Source organism: Anopheles arabiensis, chromosome 2, assembly GCF_016920715.1.
Source record: "Anopheles arabiensis isolate DONGOLA chromosome 2, AaraD3, whole genome shotgun sequence".
In the NCBI taxonomy this organism is placed as follows: domain Eukaryota; kingdom Metazoa; phylum Arthropoda; class Insecta; order Diptera; family Culicidae; genus Anopheles; species Anopheles arabiensis.
The window spans coordinates 19,180,506-19,196,203 of NC_053517.1; the positions used below are offsets into that span (position 1 = coordinate 19,180,506).

General features: G+C 50.5%; 4 protein-coding genes across 7 annotated transcripts in view; 2 read left to right on the forward strand and 2 right to left on the reverse strand.

Annotated features, from left to right (window-relative positions):
- The window catches only part of LOC120894017 (protein Aster-B-like), a 31,314-nt gene extending 27,709 nt beyond the window's left edge, over positions 1-3,605 (reverse strand). Inside the window, exons 1-2 of one of the 3 annotated variants that reach the window (XM_040296348.1) lie at positions 1,680-2,617; positions 473-556 (exon numbers count right to left, since the gene is read on the reverse strand). In XM_040296348.1, the coding sequence (XP_040152282.1) occupies positions 473-556; positions 1,680-1,717 (122 nt within the window). In that variant the 5' untranslated portion in view covers positions 1,718-2,617. Of the gene's footprint in view, positions 1-472; positions 557-1,679; positions 2,618-3,306 lie in introns of those variants that run through there. The other 2 variants (XM_040296341.1, XM_040296340.1) reach the window with 2 other exon arrangements.
- Positions 3,606-3,918: 313 nt separating this feature from the next.
- On the reverse strand, positions 3,919-7,089 carry LOC120894019 (protein prenyltransferase alpha subunit repeat-containing protein 1-B). Its single transcript, XM_040296349.1, has 3 exons — positions 6,532-7,089; positions 5,204-5,688; positions 3,919-5,118 (listed from the first exon to the last, which is right to left on the reverse strand). Exons 1-3 carry the CDS (start codon positions 6,612-6,614, stop codon positions 4,301-4,303), a joined length of 1,386 nt encoding a protein of 461 aa, XP_040152283.1. The 5' UTR covers positions 6,615-7,089; the 3' UTR covers positions 3,919-4,300.
- Positions 7,090-7,122: 33 nt separating this feature from the next.
- Positions 7,123-8,424, forward strand: LOC120894021 (iron-sulfur cluster assembly 1 homolog, mitochondrial). 2 transcript variants are annotated; one of them, XM_040296353.1, is made up of 6 exons: positions 7,123-7,227; positions 7,318-7,447; positions 7,528-7,581; positions 7,655-7,730; positions 7,927-8,001; positions 8,073-8,424. In XM_040296353.1, exons 2-6 carry the CDS (start codon positions 7,364-7,366, stop codon positions 8,174-8,176), a joined length of 393 nt encoding a protein of 130 aa, XP_040152287.1. In that variant the 5' UTR covers positions 7,123-7,227; positions 7,318-7,363; the 3' UTR covers positions 8,177-8,424. The 2 variants fall into 2 exon arrangements, with proteins under 2 accessions (XP_040152287.1, XP_040152286.1); XM_040296352.1 differs by having other exon boundaries at positions 7,193-7,447.
- Positions 8,425-8,644: 220 nt separating this feature from the next.
- Positions 8,645-15,668, forward strand: LOC120894016 (ras GTPase-activating protein 1). The gene is made up of 8 exons (XM_040296336.1): positions 8,645-8,925; positions 9,432-9,842; positions 9,933-10,052; positions 10,144-11,129; positions 11,457-11,803; positions 11,873-12,785; positions 12,868-13,024; positions 13,091-15,668. Exons 2-8 carry the CDS (start codon positions 9,671-9,673, stop codon positions 13,240-13,242), a joined length of 2,847 nt encoding a protein of 948 aa, XP_040152270.1. The 5' UTR covers positions 8,645-8,925; positions 9,432-9,670; the 3' UTR covers positions 13,243-15,668.
- The last annotated feature ends 30 nt before the right edge of the window (positions 15,669-15,698 follow it).

Here is a 15,698-nt window from a genome sequence, read left to right on the forward strand (position 1 = left end):
TGTTCGAGTATTACGGCAAAGGGTGTGCGAGTTTTTGAGTGACGGTGGTGGGTATGGAGGGTTGGGAAATCGCTCATGCAACAATGAAAAACTGGAAACATTTATACACAACAATGCATACAGTCTAGTGTGTTAATGTATGTGAGCGTGTGTATGTATGTATGAAAGTGAGTCCTTGAAGGTTTTAAATTACAACAAAAAACAGCGCTTAGCTTTTAATTTTTTGCTTTACTATTCTATAACCTAGAGGTACATCAAGAGAATGGAATATAAGAAGAAAATGCATTACTCAGCAGCACACACACATGCATTTTTGTTGTTGGTTTGTGTCCTTTGGCAACAAGCGCTTACTCTCTCTCTCTCCCTCTCTCTATCTATCTCTCGATCGCTCTCTCTAACTTTCGCTCGCTCAGCAACGCCAACATAATACATATGGAAGAGGTGGCCAAGTGGGCGGCATATACACACTTACCCTTCAATGTCCAGGCGAGCACATTCGGCTGCAACAATTCCGCCCTTGGCATGGAACGTTTTCGCTAAGCCCTTGCGGGGCGATCTGGAACGAGCCGGACGGTAAGGAGGGTGTGTTGGTTTGGTGGTGGTTGGTGGTGGGGGGGGGGGGAGGCGCTTAGTGAGTGAGGGTTGGAATATTTTGCGTAAAGTCCCAACCTCGCACACTAATTCTATTCACTTGCTTCTGCTTAAATGGGGGGGGGGGGGTGAATGGTGGGTGGGGTCGGGAGGGAGAGGGCGATGAAGCAATCATGTTGTGTCTCAATTTTGAGCATAAACTATCCTTGGACTGGCGTTTGAATTATCTGGCAATGATTGTGATGTTGTGTTGTGGTATGAATTTAAAGCCCTTTTTTGCATGTGCGTGTGTGCGTGTTTCTGACAAGCACTGTGGAAAGGTAATGAAGATGCTCCAATGCTTTCGTCTGCCAAATTCTTCCACTGGCAATGGATTGAAGAGCAGTCAGGCAAGAATTATGCTTCCATGCTTCCAATCGTTGCTGAAACTCTCTATTCTATTTCTCTCCAAAACTATGTCAGGCTCAAGCAAGCAGGTGAATCTTCTCTCTCGCGTGCCTCAAGCTTATGAATCGGTAAATTCTGGCTCCTGACATCCTTATCAGCTTTTCAAGAATACATAAAAAAGAAGAGAAAACAGGAGCAACATTGATGGGCTGTCGTAGGAAGGGGAATGTTGTTCTGAAGCTCTGTCCTCATGAAAAAATCAGGACATACAACTCTTCTCAAGTGTCTCAAGAGTTGGAGGCATGTGTAGGAGTGCAGCCAGGGGGAGGGAAAATCAATGACATAAAAATGTGTTTTACTCCAATTATGTAACGGAACATGAACATATTATGCTGACAGGGCACCCTTCTCAGAGGAGGGAGGGAACTCTACCGGGCATTCTCTGCTGGAGCCCGACGAAACATTCCGTGTGACAGCGCGATGGTACATGGTATGGTTGTGTATGAGAAGATGTGTGTCTCTGGGTGTGTAAGGAGCTTTTACTTCTTCAATTGAGAAAATGACGCGGAGAGGCAGTACAATGAAATTGGGGGTGGGGGCGGGGGGATTCACTGAGCCGAAGGAAGCATGCCAGGAGATGATATTAGAAAGGTGGCCGGGGCGACGACTAACGCCTACCAGCCGTGTCTGGCACCACGTACCCCTTGAGATCGGCCAGGCTACGGTTTTTCCGCAACATCTTGCTCCCTTCCGGTCGTGTGTCCAACGGACTGCTTGTGGAGATGGCAAACGAGCGTAACCCGCGTCACCGGATCGACCGGACAGCTAAATCACATCACACCCCCCCACACCAGACTCACTGTCGGCCCGCAAAGTCTTGCCGTCGGTCGGCCGTGCTGCAAACGCGCCTCACCGGAGGACAGTTCATCGTGGTGGAATTGGGCACCGATTGGCCGCACACACACACACACAAACTCGCACGTACACACACACACACAGGTCCTGTGTTCACACTACCATCGAACGATAGACAGCAGGCGGCGGCGACCTTAGGCTCAGTGTCCTTAGGCTCAGGATCGAACGCTCATGGCTGCGTGACATGTCTGTCTGTTGGCGTTTTTGTTTCGCATCCACGACTCACTCCGAAAGGACCGTTTTTGTATTACGCTGTTCTTCTTCTACCACTAAATCCAATGTGCTCGTGGCATTGCTCGGCTGAGTGGGAGCTTTCTGGCCATTTCCCCTGGAGGAGCCTGTGAGGAGTCGCTTTTCCAGGGCTAGCGACACACAGAGACGCACACGACACGACACAACAAGCCTCCAGAAAATCAGGTGGAAGACTGCAAATTGCACACCACAGGTCTGTGTGCCCATCATCCTCGTCCTGGCTGGCACGGTACCTGTGATCTCTCTCTCCGGCTCGCTCTCTCTCTCCCTCTCGAGCTCTCTTTGTGTGAGCACTAAAAACTCTTCCTCGCTCGATCCAAAAAGGTTGGAAACGGTCTCATTTTCCACTTGCCGGCGTTCTAACACGCATGTGTGTGCGGTATTCGTTCTTTTACGCCCCACACACGCACAAACACACATTCCGACGTGGAGAAGACGGTTTCCTTTTCTTTGTACGTGGAAAGGGAAACCCGTGGAGGTGTTTTCCTTCATTTAATCGGAAAATCAAAGTCGTAAATCGACATTTCCCTCGAGCAGAGCGATTTCAATCGGCAGTCCCTCCCCCAAAGGACTCCCCACTTTTGTTGTTTTTTCAATTTCACTGACCCCCCCCTCCCCCACCAACCTCTAACAGATACATTTTCCATCCCTTTCCTACCAAACGCGTCGCCGCTTGTGCTCTGTGTGATGTAATCGTTTCGCTTTAAGGGTTTACGCACGCAGCGCGCTCTCTTGTAGCGGTTCTTCGATTTTCTTCCCTTTTGACAGGCAAACCGCTCGGCCAACACAACCCTTTCCCACTCCTCGCCTGATAGGGCCGTCACGGTGTGAGTTATTGGTGTGAGAGATTTCGCGTAAACAACGCATTCTAACAAACTGCTTTCGGGCCGTGGAAAATCTGGCACCGTACTACGCAATATATGAGGGGGACGAATGAAAATTTGCCACCCTTCCATTTCATCCACCACCTCCTCTTCTTCCCCAACCGCGCCGTCAGCGGGCGCTGGTTGTTACCATGGCGATGGAGGAAAATTGTGTGTTTCGCTTACTGCCGCCACTTTTGCCATTAAACACTTTCCATAAGGTCCTGCTGAACAAACCCACAAGCTTCGATCCACCGTCACTTTGATTTGTAATTCTCTCTTTCCGATAAATACTTACTGCCCAGCGCCCTTTTTCTTCTTTGCAAATTTACGCACCGTCCTTCAACAACTCTTTTTTTATTTTGGTTTTGGCAAACACTCCACACTACAGCCCCGGCACACAGCAGCAAACCGTGGGGGAGCCTTTGTTCCTTTGCTTTTGCTTTTTACACCAAGCGGATACGGTTCCGACGGGCCGTTTTTACGTCGAACGTCGCCATGGGCCGTCGCACGCTACCGGCACCAGGGTACACTTCCGGGGGGACATATTTTCATTGAAAATTTCCGATTTTACACTCTGTCACAACAAAATATGACAGCCAACATCCGCTATGCGCTCTGTACTGTGTGTGTGTGTGTGTGTGTGAGTGAGAGAGCGAGAGAGCGGCCTTGAGGGAGATGAAATCGGAAAATTTCATTTGTGCAACAGCGCACACACAAACTACACGCACACACTGGCACGGGCGAGGTTTGTTGCATCGATTGTGAAAGAGAAAGAGAGAGAAAGAGTGAGAGAGCGAGAGAGCATGAAACTTAAGGCGTGGTTAGACGAACGATTCAGCCGAGCTATAAGAAATAAGGAATTTATATTTAATTTCGGCCATTTTTCTCCAATAAGAATCTGCACGTGTTTCTATCTCAAAATTAATTTCATTTATTGATTGTTAAGGAGGTAAAATTCACTACTACTTATTGTAATTCTGCTTGTGCCAGCACACGCACACCACAGCTGCCGACAGGATGAGGGGGAAGAAGCGTTCGAGGGGAATTCGTCTCCTGGCTTCGTTTTTGTTTTTGAATATGACTGCACATTTGTACACTAGAAGATTGCGTTCGTTGGATGGGCTAACAACATAAACTATCCATAAACTCTCATCGAAAACTTAACATCGTAAGCAGCAGCTGACGGGTTCGAAGAAGCGAAAAGGTGCAGGCCAACAACGGACACTAGGACTAGGAGGATGAGAAAGCGCGAATGTGAGCTGCTGTTCCTAGCACAATCCTAGCCCGCCCTACTGCTGCTGCTGTCCGAACTCGAGCCCCAGAAACAGTTTGCACCACTGGCCGTGCCGTGGGTCGGTCTGCGTTCGGCGCAGCTCGTTCGCTTTCAGCGCCTGGAGAAACGTGCTCGCGTCCTCATCCAGCCGCGTAACCTTCGACAGCGGTTGGGCGCAGTATCCGCCCGGGCTGGCGTACAGGGCGGCCGTACTCGAGGTGTTTAGCAGCCAGCCCGGCCCGACCCGTAGCCGATCGATCAGAAACTTCACCATAAACTTGCGATGGTTTTCGAGCGCTTGCGACACGCTGTGCAGCGCGGCCAGCTCGCCGCACAGACGCAGATCGTACGCGGCCAGGTTCAGGCAGTACAGGAAGGTGCGCACCCGGAGCTGGTTCAGTTCGTGCTCTTTGGTAATGGCAGGTAGCAGGTAGCGAAGCAAATCGTTCACCGTGGCGTCGTCGGTGGGTGATGGGACAGCGCCACCACCACCACCACCACCGGCCAGCGATTCGATCAGCTCGCAGAGAGCGTTGTACTTGCGAGGAGTGCGACCGGCCGCTTCCGGCAGCTCCTCGGTACCGTCGTCCTCCTCGTCGTAGTAGCACAGCTCGAACATCTTCGCCAGCACGAACTGCCGGTGGTTGTAGCAGCTGTAGTCGTGGATGTGCTTGCGGATGAACTTCTCCGTCCGGTACACCTCGTACTTGAGCAGGTTGGGCGCCTTCATCAGCACCCACTGCCGGTGGCACCAGGCGTGATAGTTGGTGTTGCTCTTGTCCGCACACTTTTCGCACAGGCTGATCTCGAACGCCCAATCGATCGCGTCGGAACCTGTCAAAGAGAGCAGATGTGGGTGATAATGACGGTGTCAAAGGCAAAGGGTGTGATTTTGACCGCAACCCTGCTAATTACTCACTCTGAAACAGGTACAACCAGCGCCGGTACGCGAACGCTTCGTTCGATTTGGGCTTTTTGCTGAGGACGAGCGCCGAGAAGTGGAACTCCTTCGAGATGTCCAGCCGGTTCTTTGCAAATAGCTGCCGGCGCAGGTTCCAAAACGTCGCCACATCCGGGTTGATCAGTATGGCACAGTTGAGGTACTTGATGATCGGTACATTCCCACCGTTGGTGCACCCGCCAGTGCTGCTGCTGCCACCGCCCGGCCCCAGACCTCCTCCGCCGGACAGTTTACCCTTGTCGGACACATTCCAAGGGGCCGACCCGCAGCCAACCGGGAGTGCATTCGACGACAGCCACTCGTTGCGGTACTGCAGTATCAGACGGTGGGCGTACGCGTACACACACTCCACGCACCACGACTGTAGGCCAAGATTATGCTCCAGGTGGATTACCGGGGACTTGTTTTGATTCAGCGGCATCGGTATGATTTCGAATCCAACTCTACGGCGAGAGAGAAAAAAAAGATGATAATCGAGATGGAAATAGAAAACGGAAATGAAAGGGAGAGTTATTTACAGAGACAGCGCACGGGCGGGCGAGCGAGCGCGTGTCCCCACACTGGCGCAACCCAGCAGGGAGAGGCTGGAGTTTCGTCTTAATCAAAATAAATTGCTGCCACCAATTATGCGGAATTACGTTCAATCAAATGTACGCGCCCGCTGGCTATGCTCGCGCGCAAACAGATCGTTTTGCAGGCAGAAAGGGGAGCGTTTGCCTATATCCCTACCGAGAGAAGGTTTGCATCGCGTTTTGCGCTCTTGCGCTAGGTCTCGCTCAAGGCCAAGACGCCGTACCTTCACGCGATACGAAAGACGAAAACAATCATCGAGAGTCACAAAAACATAAAGGAAACCGTGAAGGACACAATACGGCAACGATCGGGCTTTTGCGCGTTTGCGGTTGTCCAAAAGTTGGAAGAACCCGTGCTGCTAGCAAGTGCCACGAATACGTTGCGAAAACTCGCGCACACGGCACAAGACTTTTGCACAAGCAAGCGTGCCTTTCTTTTAATTCTTCGCTTAATTTATTTGACCTCTCAGGCGCACGAGATCATCAGTGCCGCCGATGAGCGAACCCGAACGGCGGTCTAGCGATGCGATGCTCCACTTTCCGCGTAATCATCTCGCGGAAACACACGCCAAACAGAGACATGACGATCTCTCGAAGGCTCGTTTCGGGTGTTGGTGTGTCTCGGAAGAGGCCCATTCGGTGCCCCCCATCAGTTCCTAAAGAGGACTTTGCCAGGAATTTGCCCACCAAGCCGAGGTGGCAGGATATACTTACAAATCCGGATCGCGCATGAAAACGGCATCGATCTCGTTGATAATCTTCTCGCTGAACGCTGTGTCCTCCTCGTCCTGGCCCATATTGACGACGATCGCCTTCGTTCGACTGGGGGGCAGGGAAAAACACTGATTTTCACGAGCACCTTGTCACCCGCCTTTTGTTTGCACCTTGCGTGCTGATGCTGCTGGTTGTGTTGCGGGACGGGAATAGATCGTCCTGAGATGAATTTCAAGCATCAATGAACATCTTGTTGCCTTTTATATACTGTGTTGGGGAGGTTTCGGTTGATATTCTCAGCCCCTGGCACAAACAATCTCTCTTCGCGGAAGATGACAGCTCGATTCAGCTGAGAGGGAGAGAGAGCGAGAGCGAGTAAGAGACGCACTGTTATTGTTCTACCATCTCTGTCTTTTGTGCGCTGTCGATAAATACACGCTGCGAAAAGTTGAATTGAATTGACCTTATTTTCATTTTAATATTCTATTTTAATGAAAAACTGCATCGCTTTGAAATATTGTTTTAATTGTTATTTACAGGCACAAATTAAAACGTCGAATAAAAACCGCCACACAATCAAAACAGGCCAAGTTACGAAACCAAAACAAAGTACCCCCCCCCCCTACCTGCATCAAATCAGCTGTCAAACGCCTGGTGCTGTCAAAGCAGATCTGCTTTGGATATTTCAAAATCGAGGTGAGAGTGCGGCCGAAGGAAAACAATTGTTGTGAAATAGTGATCGAAAACGTAAATAAAATAGTCATCTCCACGCATCGTTCGCTACAGAACAGCACCCGGGAAAGGGCGAGGGCAGTAAATTTCCAGTGAAACAATGGCCTCCAAGATCGTGGCCACCGCCACCGTGCGTGCCGTGAAGCATCGGAAGCTGCTGCCGATGAGAGCAGCACTGTCGCTGGTAAGATATCGATCGAGCTGTTTTGGAAAAAGGACATTAAACGATTCATTTGCTTTCATTGTCTACCTTCCCCACATCAGACACCGGCAGCAGTGAACAGGATAAAGCAACTACTGGAAGGCAAAAACGAATTTGTAAGTGCATTTCGAACCTACGACGCCTGAGTGTGATGGCTATTAATTGCTTTTATTTTCTTTTTATCTGCAGATCGGTCTCAAGGTTGGTGTACGACAGAGAGGATGCAACGGATTGTCCTACACGCTGGATTACGCTGCAACGAAAGGTTCGTAGTATACGTGTTTATATATATGTTTTTGGTCCAGGAACAGAGCAAGCAGCATTGCCCTCATTTCGGTATTGATTACATAAAACCAAAACAAAGCGGCATGCTCTGGCCGAGTGTGTGTGCAGTGTCATGACGTTTCCCGCGACCAAACCGCACGATTGCTAATGCTTATTTTTCCCCGTTTCAAATGCAGATAAAATGGACGAGGAAGTAGTGCAGGACGGTGTGAAAGTACTGATCGACAAGAAGGCACAACTGTCCCTTTTAGGTAGGTAGACCAGAAATACTAACCAACTACGGGTGAACGTTTAAAAGAAGACATTTGTGTTTGCTTTTTAGGCACGGAAATGGATTACGTTGAAACGGACCTGTCGGCGGAATTTGTATTCAACAATCCCAACATCAAGGGCACGTGCGGCTGTGGCGAATCGTTCAGCATCTAACGAGTCAGAGCAGCAAATACGAAACACTTTTAGACGTACTGTAAGTTGCTTCGCGATAGAAAAATGGGATCGCTCCCTTCCTTCTCGGGACGACGGTCCCGCTACTTTCTCGTGGCTTGTTTTTTTAGATTTGTAAAATCTAGCGTTGAACAAAGAGAGAATCACCTTGTCCTGTACATAACATAATTTAGCTTGTTAGTAGCGTTATTTTGAGTGTAATAAATTAGCCGTGTTGAGTACCTAAAACAGTTTTTCGGCTTGTTTTCTCGCACCACCCGATAGGAGCGACAGCGAACGGGAACCACGACGCGACGCGCGAAAGTAACGAACCCGCTAGCTTGAACGCGCACGTAAACAAGCCGAGCGAAAGAGATGGAGCGATGCGAGAGTATCGAGAAGATTTTCTCCGCGGAGATGCAAGTCGTACTCTTTCTCTTTTCTGTCTTGCCTCGTTTGACGATATCTCCCACTCACTCACTCTTTCAGTCGCTCGCCCTGGGGTAGGATTAATCATCACTATCGCACGGGACGGGAAAGTCGACGTTAATCACGGTGAAAATTTTGGACATCCGCGAAAAAGTTTCCGCTGGGAAAACCGCTCTGGTGGTACCGTGAAAAAGTGTAAACTCGCCGCCCCCGTTCGCAGTACAGAAATCCGTATTAGCATGCCGTAGCCGTGAGCCGTGTGTGCGTTGTGCTGTGTTGCGCTGCCAAAAACCAGGGTCCAGGTCGTCTGGATGGGAGTGGATGTGAGTGATCGAAATATGGAGATTTACTAAACCCCGTCAACATCACGGTTTTGGTTGCCGTCGCTTTTCGCTGTTGTTCCTCCCCCGACATCTGCCGTGGTGGGGAAACAATCGGGGGGGTGTGTGTGCAGGTGTTGCGGGAATTGCAGGAAAAACAAATCGATTTCCATTTGCACCGAACGCGACGGAGGCACACACAGGGGCAGCACTATCTATGTTTTCCTCTATGTGTGTGTGTGTGTTCAGTGCGTGTACATTGCCCTGCGGGGCCTCCGAGAGTTGCCTTTCCAAATATGCTTTGTATTTTTTTTTTTGTTGCTTCGCTTCTTTTCTCCCACTTCTGCCTCCACCCCCGAGGCCAGTAGTGCGTTGTGCGGAAAAGGGCAACCAAACCGTGATATCTTTGCGTTTTTTCTTTCTTTCTCCACATTCTTTATCCTAATTCCTCGCGGGGACGGCTCCGCTTTGTGCTGTGCTCTTCTTGTTTTTTTTCTTCCTTTTTCCAGTTGCAGTACCACCCGTTGCAGATTCGTCATCGTGGTGCGCTGCACCAGTGTAATGCACTAGCCCCGCCGCTGCGGCTGCATTCCGTTGCGCTTGGTGCCGTGGTGCCGGTGCAAACAAAGGAAACGGTGTGAGCAAACGATTGCGTACGACTTTGGTGAAGCAGAAAGGCCGACGGAGAGAGAGAGAGAGGAAGTAGAGAAAGGAGAAAGGGAAGTAAGATTGACGGCGAACAAAAGGCATGGGTGACATGATGCGGTTAAGCAGCAGCGGCGGAGCGCTCGGCGGCGGTTTCCATCGCGACAAGCTCGGCTCACCGTCGACCGGCTCGGAGGACGGCGGTGGTATCGATCTGGCCGACATCGCCCAGGAACTGGACCAGGACGAGTTCGACGGTCCGGCCACGCTGAACGGTATGGACTCGCTAATAATGGAACTTTCCCCTGTTGTTTTTTTACTGTTGCTCCGTTCGTTATCATTTTTCCACATTTCCCTCGCACCAGGTGCATTCGACCGTCCGGCAATTACGGCTCCCCCGGAGAGCGAGTGGTACCACGGGCGGCTGGATCGGTACAGTGCCGAGCAGCGGCTAAAGTCGACCACCAAGCTGGGCAGTTATCTGGGTAAGAGCGGGGCTGTGGTAGCTTGCAAGCTTTCGACGTTAATCAATGGTTGGCTTTTTTTCTCCCCTCCTGTTTACCCCACCACAAACAGTGCGCGAAAGTGACCGCAAGCCGGGCTCGTACGTGCTGAGCTACCTGGGCCGTACCGGCATCAATCATTTCCGCATTACGGCGGTGTGCGGCGATTTCTACATCGGCGGACGGCAGTTTTTCTCGCTCAGCGATCTGGTCGGCTACTACACGTCGTGCAGTGACCTGCTGAAGCGCGAACGGTTGGTACAGCCAGTGCCACCGCCGGAACCGGTCAACGACAAGAAGCGGGTGGTGGCCATCCTGCCCTACACCAAGATGCCCGACACGGACGAGCTGACCTTCCAGAAGGGTGACATCTTCTTCGTGCACAACGACATGGGCGACGGGTGGCTGTGGGTGACGGCCCACCGGACCGGCGAGCAGGGCATGATCTTCCGCGAGCTGGTGGAGGATCTCGATCCGGCCATCGACCCGAACACCGTGTTCCCGTGGTTCCACCCGACGTGCACGAAGAACGAAGCGGTCGACATGCTGGTGAAGGCGGGCCCGGGCAGCTTTCTGGTGCGGCCGAGCGACAACTCGCCCGGCGACTATTCGCTGTTCTTCCACATCAACAATCAGATCCAGCGGTTCCGGATCGAGAAGAAGGGCGTGCGGTATCTGATGGGCGGCCGGACGTTCGAGTGCCTGGATGCGGTCATCAACCGCTACCGGAAGGAGCAGATCGTGGAGGGCCACACGCTGATGCACCCGGTCATCAACGGCAGCCAGCCGGAGTACCATCCGCCGACGAATCTGGCGAGCGCGGCGGAGAAGATCTACGCGACGCTGCGCGAGTGCCGCGACCAGAACATGCTGAAGAAGACGAAGGGCATCAAGCACCATGGCTATCTGCTGAAGAAGTCGGACAAGACGGCCAAGTGGAAGCAGCTGTTCTTTGCCCTGCTGGTGGAGGGTTCGGAAACGCACCTCTGCTTCTACGACAGCCCGAAGAAGACCAAGCCGAAGGGTTTGATCGATCTTTCGTGCGCTTACTTGTATCAGGTACGGCGGGGAGGGAGAGGAGTGTGATACAGGGATGTCCCAGGAGTTCTCATAGCTGTGGGACACTTTATTGACTCTTTTTCAAGTGAAATGAACTTAATGTAATGGGAATTGGACTCTATTGCATCCTTATTGGACAAATCCAATAGGAATTTACAAGGAGCCAGTCCAACAAGGGTGCCATAGATTCCAATTTCCATCATTTGAAGTTCACTTCCCATAGAAAAAAGTCAAGGAGGACACAACTGGAAAACCCTGTAGGCCAACAAAATAGGTTAGGGTTTTAATCCTTTATTTTCCTCTTTTGTCCCCCACAAAAAAAAACAGTGCCATGAATCGTTTTGGGAGCGGCAGCACTGCTTCCAGATCGTCGAACGGGCGCTCCCGTGTCTCGCCACCATCACCTATCTCTGTGCCAACAATCAGGAGTGCTACGTGGAGTGGATATCGGCCCTCAAGTCGCACTGCGTGTCGCAGCTCAGCAAGGCGCAGTCGAAGGTGCCCCGGCTGCGTGAGCTGCGCTGCCTGAATCTGCAGATACTGGAGGCGCACCGGCTGCCGTTCAAGCTGGTACCGCATCCGTACTGCGTCGTCTCGCTCAACCAGGTGAAGGTGGGCAAAACGCGCGTCAAGACCGCGCCCGATCCCGTGTGGGAGGAGGAGTTTGTGCTTGAGTAAGTGGCGCTGAGCGGTACGTTCGCGAACGGGACGGCATTTTAATAAAACAATTTCTTTCTTCCCAGTGACGTGCCGCCGGATGTGGTGACGGTTACGATCACCGTGCTGAGCCGGGGCAAACGCGGCAAAGACTCGGAGGTCGCCGAGCTGACGGTCGATCTGTGCAGCCTGAAGAACGGGCAGGAGACGGAGGAGTGGTTCCCGCTGAACGGCATGACGCCGATGGGCGAGTGGGGCTCGATCCGGCTGCGCATCCGCTACCTGGACGATCTCGTGATGCCGTGCGAAGAGTACAGCCCGCTCCAGCAGCTGCTGGTCGAGTCGGAGCTGAATGCGGTGCGCGCCCTGTCCGAGATCTGCCACAACGATCGCATCCCGCTCGCCACCTCGCTGCTGAAGGTGTTCCGGCACGAGAAGCGCGAGACGGAGCTGCTGCGGATCCTGTGCCAGGCGGAGGTGGCTCGGGAGAACGAAACCTCCACCCTGTTCCGGGGCGCCTCGCTCGCCACCACGCTGATGGATCTGTACATGCGGGCCGAGTGTACGCTCTTCCTGCAGTCGGCCGTCTCCGACACGGTGCAGCGGATACTGGACAGCAAGCAGTCGGCCGAACTGAATCCGACCAAGATGGACGTGAACGATGACGCGTGCTCGAACGCCGAGTTTCTGCTGATGATACTCGACCAGGTGACGCAGTCGATCTTCACATCGCCGGACGCGTGCCCCCGGACGGTGCGCTACATCTGCAACTGTCTGCAGAAGGCGGTCGTCGCCAAGTGGCCGTCGCCGAGCGAGCGGCTGGTACGCACCCGCGTCGTCTCCGGCTTCATCTTTCTGCGGCTGCTCTGTCCCGCCCTGCTCAACCCACGTCAATTCGGACTAGTCAATGAAACGCCACACCAAATGGCGACCAGGTCGCTGATCATGGTTGCGAAATGTTTGCAAAATCTGGCCAATCTCGTCGAGTTTGGCGGCAAGGTAGGAGTAGCAGCAAGGAGGAAAACAGGCTTCTTTCTTTTTTAAATGCTAATGAGCGTTCGTGGTGTCGTTTCAATCGCAGGAACCGTACATGGAAGTGGTCAATCCATTCATCTTAAAGAACAAGGAACGCATGATCGTGTTTCTGGATCAGCTGTCCTCCGTCACGGATCCGAACCCGCCGCCGGGATGCATGCAGGAGCAAAGCAGCTCCTCCACACTGTCCAGCTCCGATGCAGGTAGGGCTGAACGTGCGCTCCTTTTGTATGCTTTTCGCTTAACCATCGCTTCTGTCTATCACACAGGTCGCGAACTGGCCACGCTGCACCACATCTGCGTCTCGTATCTGCCGGAGCTGCAAGCGATGAGCAAGACGAACAACGCACTCAAGAAGCTGGTCACCGTCACGGAAATGCTCTCGAAACATAAGCTTAAGTATCGCGAAATGATCAGCTAATCAGCTCGCGCGCACGCGCAACCCGGCAAACGCAGAAACAAAAGGGACAACCGTGATTGTCCTACCCAAAAAAAAAAAAGTACGCAACGATAGCAACGAGGTCTTTCTTCATACACGCGCGCACGCACGTGCATGGTGTGCAAAATTGGATAGGCGAACCCCGCTACGGTCTATGTGCAGCAGTAGCTTTTGTGTGTTGTGCTTCCCGATCGCCGATGTGGTGAATGTTTTAGCGAAGGAGTGGAGTGAATCTTTTGTATTTTTCCCTTTTATTCCAATTGCAAACGTTTTACACCCGCCGATTGCTACTACTATCCCCCCCCCCTTTTTATTACGATTTGCCTTCCTGCCTGTGAGGGCTTTTTGTGTGTGTGCGTTTGCATTTGCTTTCCCATTTTCTTCTCTCGCGCGTGTTGCGTGTGCCGCTCCCAGTGTAAGCGAATTGATAACCGGGTACACTCACTCAGGAGAAACTAACTTTAGGCATAAGGACGACTGATGAAGATGATGATGATGATGATACAGACAGACAGTAAGCAGCAGCAGCAGCAGCAGCAGATGTTGTTGTCGTTTGGATGGTGATAGTAAAAGGATACAAAACAAAACAAAAACAACCACAAGACAACCTTATTGGGAATCATTTCACGTGCTCGCGGCACAACGCGTGCTCTTCTCTTTTTGCTTGGTTGTGTGTGGTTCTCTGTGCGAATCAGTTATGGGAAAAGAGCCACCCTTGTTTTGATTCCATGTTTGTCTCACTAAAACGACTGATTTTCTATGTTTGACCCCGATAGTGGTGCATTGCATTGGTAAAATAGTATGAAATATTTAAACGCATATACGCAAATATATAGACAGAGCGAGAAAGAGAGAGAGAGAAAGAGAGAGATCTTACGCTCTACTGGTAGCGAATCGATACGCTGTAACGTTGATAGCAAAACAGATCCAAGTAGCACGTGATTTTTGGTGTCGTTGTTGGTATTCTTTGGTATATATGATGCTGCCCAAGTCCTCGTGTTTAAGAACTTTCCTTTTGCCATGTGCTTTTTTGATAGTTTTTCCAAGCATCTTATATATAAAACAAACTGTAGACCCATTCTTAGTAACACAGGCGCTGTATGCCTGCGGTGGCATATCCGGTGCTCCCTAGTCTTTTGGACTTTTTCCCATGCGCAAACCGATCCCCTGCTTACTTCCAGATCAGCAATTTGCTCGAATTTACATCTATACGACGCCTCTCCTGAGTTTTAGTTTCGTTTTGAAAAAGGACAGATGATGGAAAATGCCCATAAAAAAGCCAATAAGCATAACCATTTAGGTCGGGGTAGCATCCTCGCCACTGCTGTCGGCGTAAAACGTAACGAAAAGACACATCTTGTACGCTCGCGATCGTCCGTGCGTACGTTTTTTTCTTTTCTTTACTTCTTCTCCCAGCATATAGAGATTAGATCGGTAAGGGCCACACCACATGCATTAACAATCCAGGGATAGATTTAGAATTAGCGGAAGGAAAAAAATGAAAGAGATAAAACTCACACAAATACACACACATACACAAGCAAATGCAAAATCAAAACCAGAAGTTTATTCTTTAAGGATAGGGAAAAGTCTTGCGGCTGAGGTGGTTTTGTTTTTGCCGAACAAGTGAACCATAATAATAACTAATTAATAACAGTAATACTAATCGAACAAAAACGGTGCACCGTGAAGGGGGAAAAGCGACAAAGACAACACCGGTGGGTTCGGGAATGCGTGCACAAATCTCATGCGCATAACGAAAATGAAACCAAAAACTATTTTTTATACAGTCTCACGCGTTTTTGCAATACTCAAAAGGCCTTTTCAAACACGGAAAGGATTTTGGGTGCGATTTAACTGTGCTCTCTCTCGGTTTTCGCTGTGTATTTTAATTTTCGGATGCATTATGATGAGACTGCAGAAATGTATTCTATGCCTCTTTTTTATCTTTTCTATTTACGAGTATTTTACTAACGATCTTTTTTCGAGACTGGATTCGAGTTATTTCTTTTTATCTGTTTGCTTTTTTTTTTAAATAATATTCTGCGCTTTAGGCGATCAATTATAACACAATATGTAACACGATAAACTACTAGTATGAATAGGGGGCATGGGAAGGCACCCCTTAAACCCAGCTCCAACCGAGCGCAGGAGTTTAATAACGGAAAAAGATGGAAATGGATACACGGAAATGTGGAGAAAGACGACAAAAGCGGTAAAAATCGGCGGTACTGCTTTACAAACAAAAAAAAAACTGTTCTTCTTCGCGGATGCATTTTAATACGAATCGAAAAATATATACACAACACACACACACACACACACACACACACACACACATACGATTATTTAGAACCAACTATAACATGCTACGGATAATAAAGAAAACCAAACTCCCGGTACGATAATACTCTCTTCAACCTTTAACTGCGTCGTTT

Bases quoted from the DNA above. Each gene is read 5' to 3' on its own strand.
- LOC120894019 (XM_040296349.1), bottom strand. From the start codon at position 6,614: ATGGGCCAGGACGAGGAGGACACAGCGTTCAGCGAGAAGATTATCAAC. The intron at 5,689-6,531 runs GTAAGTATATCC...CTCTCGCCGTAG, and splicing joins TTCATGCGCGATCCGGATTT to AGTTGGATTCGAAATCATAC. The intron at 5,119-5,203 runs GTGAGTAATTAG...TCTCTTTGACAG, and splicing joins CTGGTTGTACCTGTTTCAGA to GTTCCGACGCGATCGATTGG.
- LOC120894016 (XM_040296336.1), top strand. From the start codon at position 9,671: ATGGGTGACATGATGCGGTTAAGCAGCAGCGGCGGAGCGCTCGGCGGC. The intron at 10,053-10,143 runs GTAAGAGCGGGG...CACCACAAACAG, and splicing joins CAAGCTGGGCAGTTATCTGG to TGCGCGAAAGTGACCGCAAG. The intron at 12,786-12,867 runs GTAGGAGTAGCA...TTTCAATCGCAG, and splicing joins TCGTCGAGTTTGGCGGCAAG to GAACCGTACATGGAAGTGGT.
- LOC120894021 (XM_040296353.1), top strand. From the start codon at position 7,364: ATGGCCTCCAAGATCGTGGCCACCGCCACCGTGCGTGCCGTGAAGCAT. The intron at 7,448-7,527 runs GTAAGATATCGA...TCCCCACATCAG, and splicing joins TGAGAGCAGCACTGTCGCTG to ACACCGGCAGCAGTGAACAG. The intron at 7,582-7,654 runs GTAAGTGCATTT...TTTTATCTGCAG, and splicing joins TGGAAGGCAAAAACGAATTT to ATCGGTCTCAAGGTTGGTGT.